Consider the following 2,467-nt stretch of genomic DNA (forward strand, 5'->3'; position numbering starts at 1 on the left):
GTCAGTACGACCCGTGGGTGGCGGGCCCCATCCGTCTAGGAGACATCCAAAGGCGGCCAGGCCTCCCACAGTCGGCCTGGGGTGTGGCCGACTCCCAATAGCCGGCTAGTTCCCTCCCTCGAGGGAGGCGCCTCATTAAGAAGACAAGACGAGGTAAGGCTACAGCGATAAGCCGCCCGGCGGCGGCACTGTAGCCATGCTTACCACGACAGAGCCCTCGTCACCAGAGGCGAGGCAACAGTAACCAGCCCCCGATAAGACCCCCCAAGCAGTGGGACCGGCCTGTCGACCAGAAGGCTAGCATCCGGCGGGGTCCACCAGTCGGCGGGCCCCATCGGCCGACGGAGAAGCCGGCGGGCGTAGACGCAGACAGCTACGGCCCACGCCCAGCTGGATTACCATTGTACCCCTAGGGGCTAGGCCTATATAACCCCCCCAGGGCGCCCATGCAAGGGGAGATCTTTTTCGAGGAGTTTTAGACACCACATCGAGAGGAGAAGTAAGCTAGCCTTGCCCTTCTTCTCCCTCTCACCGAACAGCTCAAGGAGCCTCTTGTAGCTACTTGTCAATCTAGTGACCATGCGAAGACCCCGCAGAGCAGCAGTAGGGGTGTTATCTCCACGGAGAGCCTCGAAGCTGGGTAAGATCCGCCGGCATGCATGTCTTCGCCTTATCCCGTTTTCAGGCACCGACGACATTTTGTTGGCTCCCACAATGATAAGCCACCCGTTGGCATATGTCGCACCAACCACCCGACATGTAGGTTGTCACAAAATTTCAATTCAAAATTTAAAACATAATTTGAAAAATAAAAATGACAAATTCAATACTGAATAGCCCATAACATAACTTGGGCTTTAGATTTGGCCCATTATCACAATGATGTCAAGTTTGTCATTTTGTATCTCAAAAAATATTTTAAAATTTTATATAAAATTTTATGACATCATACATTGATGTTGTGTTAACATTGTAATTTTTTTTAGATTTTTTAAAATATTCTATGACATCCGGTGCACCGGTAGCACCAAAGTGCGGGTGCACCGGATTCCCCAGTGATCATTGCACACACATGACTGAGCATTCGTATAAAATGGAAGGCACACTGATTGAGATACAATACCAAGGATCCAAATTGTACAAACAAATTACGTGCACGCACGACGCCCATATCTCCCAACTGCTGGCAACCTATAACAACAGGTTCAAACGCTGTCCGTGCTGATACATTTATTATGATTTATCCATGCTGACTGAGAAGGGATGGTGGATCAAGCTGCAGGCCCTGGCTGCATGGTGCTGCTGATGGACTGCACCTGCGTCTTGCCGCTGGGGCCCTTGGTGCGTATGTACTTGCGGTAGTCGCTGAAGGTGACGGGCTCCTGGTACAGCGCCGGCGACCCCGGGCCGACGAGCTCGCTCGCCGGAGCGACAGGGAGGTCGCCTCGAGGGTTGCAGAAGAAGGCGATGGTGAAGCGCTCCTTGTCCGAGTTGACCAGCGCGCGGTGCTCCACGCTCCTGTAACGCCCGTTGCTCAGGATCTGGAAAATCACAAGATATTTTAGAAGCTTCAAGAACAAGCAATTTTTCGTAGGGGGGCTGTGCTGTCTCTTTCATTCAACTTCTCTTTGCATGCATGCACCTATGTCATCATCTTTTTCACGTATCTGGACTGCATGGCATGCTACTGTGTGTGTAACTGTCATCTTCTGGTGCGTAAATATGCAGATCATGCATGTCAACAAACTTCAGTAGTTCTATCTACCAGCGTACTACTAGTATATTGATCAATGAAGCAGTTCAGTATATGTATATGTTGAAACTTCAGAAAGTGTACAGGCTAGCTAGATCTATCTAGAAGGTTTTAAACGTGTTGCCTTTTTTCTTTTCTTTTAGCTCTTCCTTCTATCGCCCCCACAAGATCAAAAAAAAGGATGCCATAAATCTCTTTGGCCAAGAGAGTTAGGCGCATAACAACATGTAAAACCTGTTGCCCATAATTCACCGCGATGCTTAAATAGGCACGCATCTTATACAATTCAATTCTGTTGATTCTAAACAACATCTACTATTCCCTCCGATCCATATTAATTGTCGCTGATTTAGTACAATCGGAAGGAGTGTCATAATTAATACAAAAAAAAGGATCTTATCAACTACCTACATGCATAGGGTTAGCTTCATACTATCCAAATTCTATATTGTATTTAATCTCTTGCAAAGAAGCCAAGAATATATGGTACTCTTGACTTCCTTATAGATGCAAACAAATTGACATTAATTTCACACGTTAGCTTCATCAGCACAAAATATATAGTGATTGGGTGTAATGAGAATGTTACTACTTTAGACAAGACAATCGAAGATACATATCCTATGTTTTTAAGGCGTCTCTAAGGCGACGCCTAGGCGTCGAGGCGCCCCCCCAGCGCTTTGCAAATATGTCCGCTTTAGGCACCTAGGCGTC

At 47.6% G+C, this 2,467-nt stretch overlaps 1 protein-coding gene across 2 annotated transcripts in view; it reads right to left on the minus strand.

The window, feature by feature from the left end:
- Positions 1-1,089: 1,089 nt before the first annotated feature.
- LOC119301019 (probable 2-oxoglutarate-dependent dioxygenase ANS) overlaps positions 1,090-2,467 on the minus strand; it is a 4,589-nt gene continuing 3,211 nt past the window's right edge. For both annotated transcript variants that reach the window (XM_037577922.1, XM_037577921.1), the window contains exon 3: positions 1,090-1,541. In XM_037577922.1, coding sequence (XP_037433819.1) covers positions 1,272-1,541 — 270 coding nt within the window. In that variant the 3' untranslated portion in view covers positions 1,090-1,271. The remainder of the gene's footprint in view (positions 1,542-2,467) is intronic.

This window comes from Triticum dicoccoides, chromosome 5A (genome assembly GCF_002162155.2).
Source record: "Triticum dicoccoides isolate Atlit2015 ecotype Zavitan chromosome 5A, WEW_v2.0, whole genome shotgun sequence".
NCBI lineage: Eukaryota > Viridiplantae > Streptophyta > Magnoliopsida > Poales > Poaceae > Triticum > Triticum dicoccoides.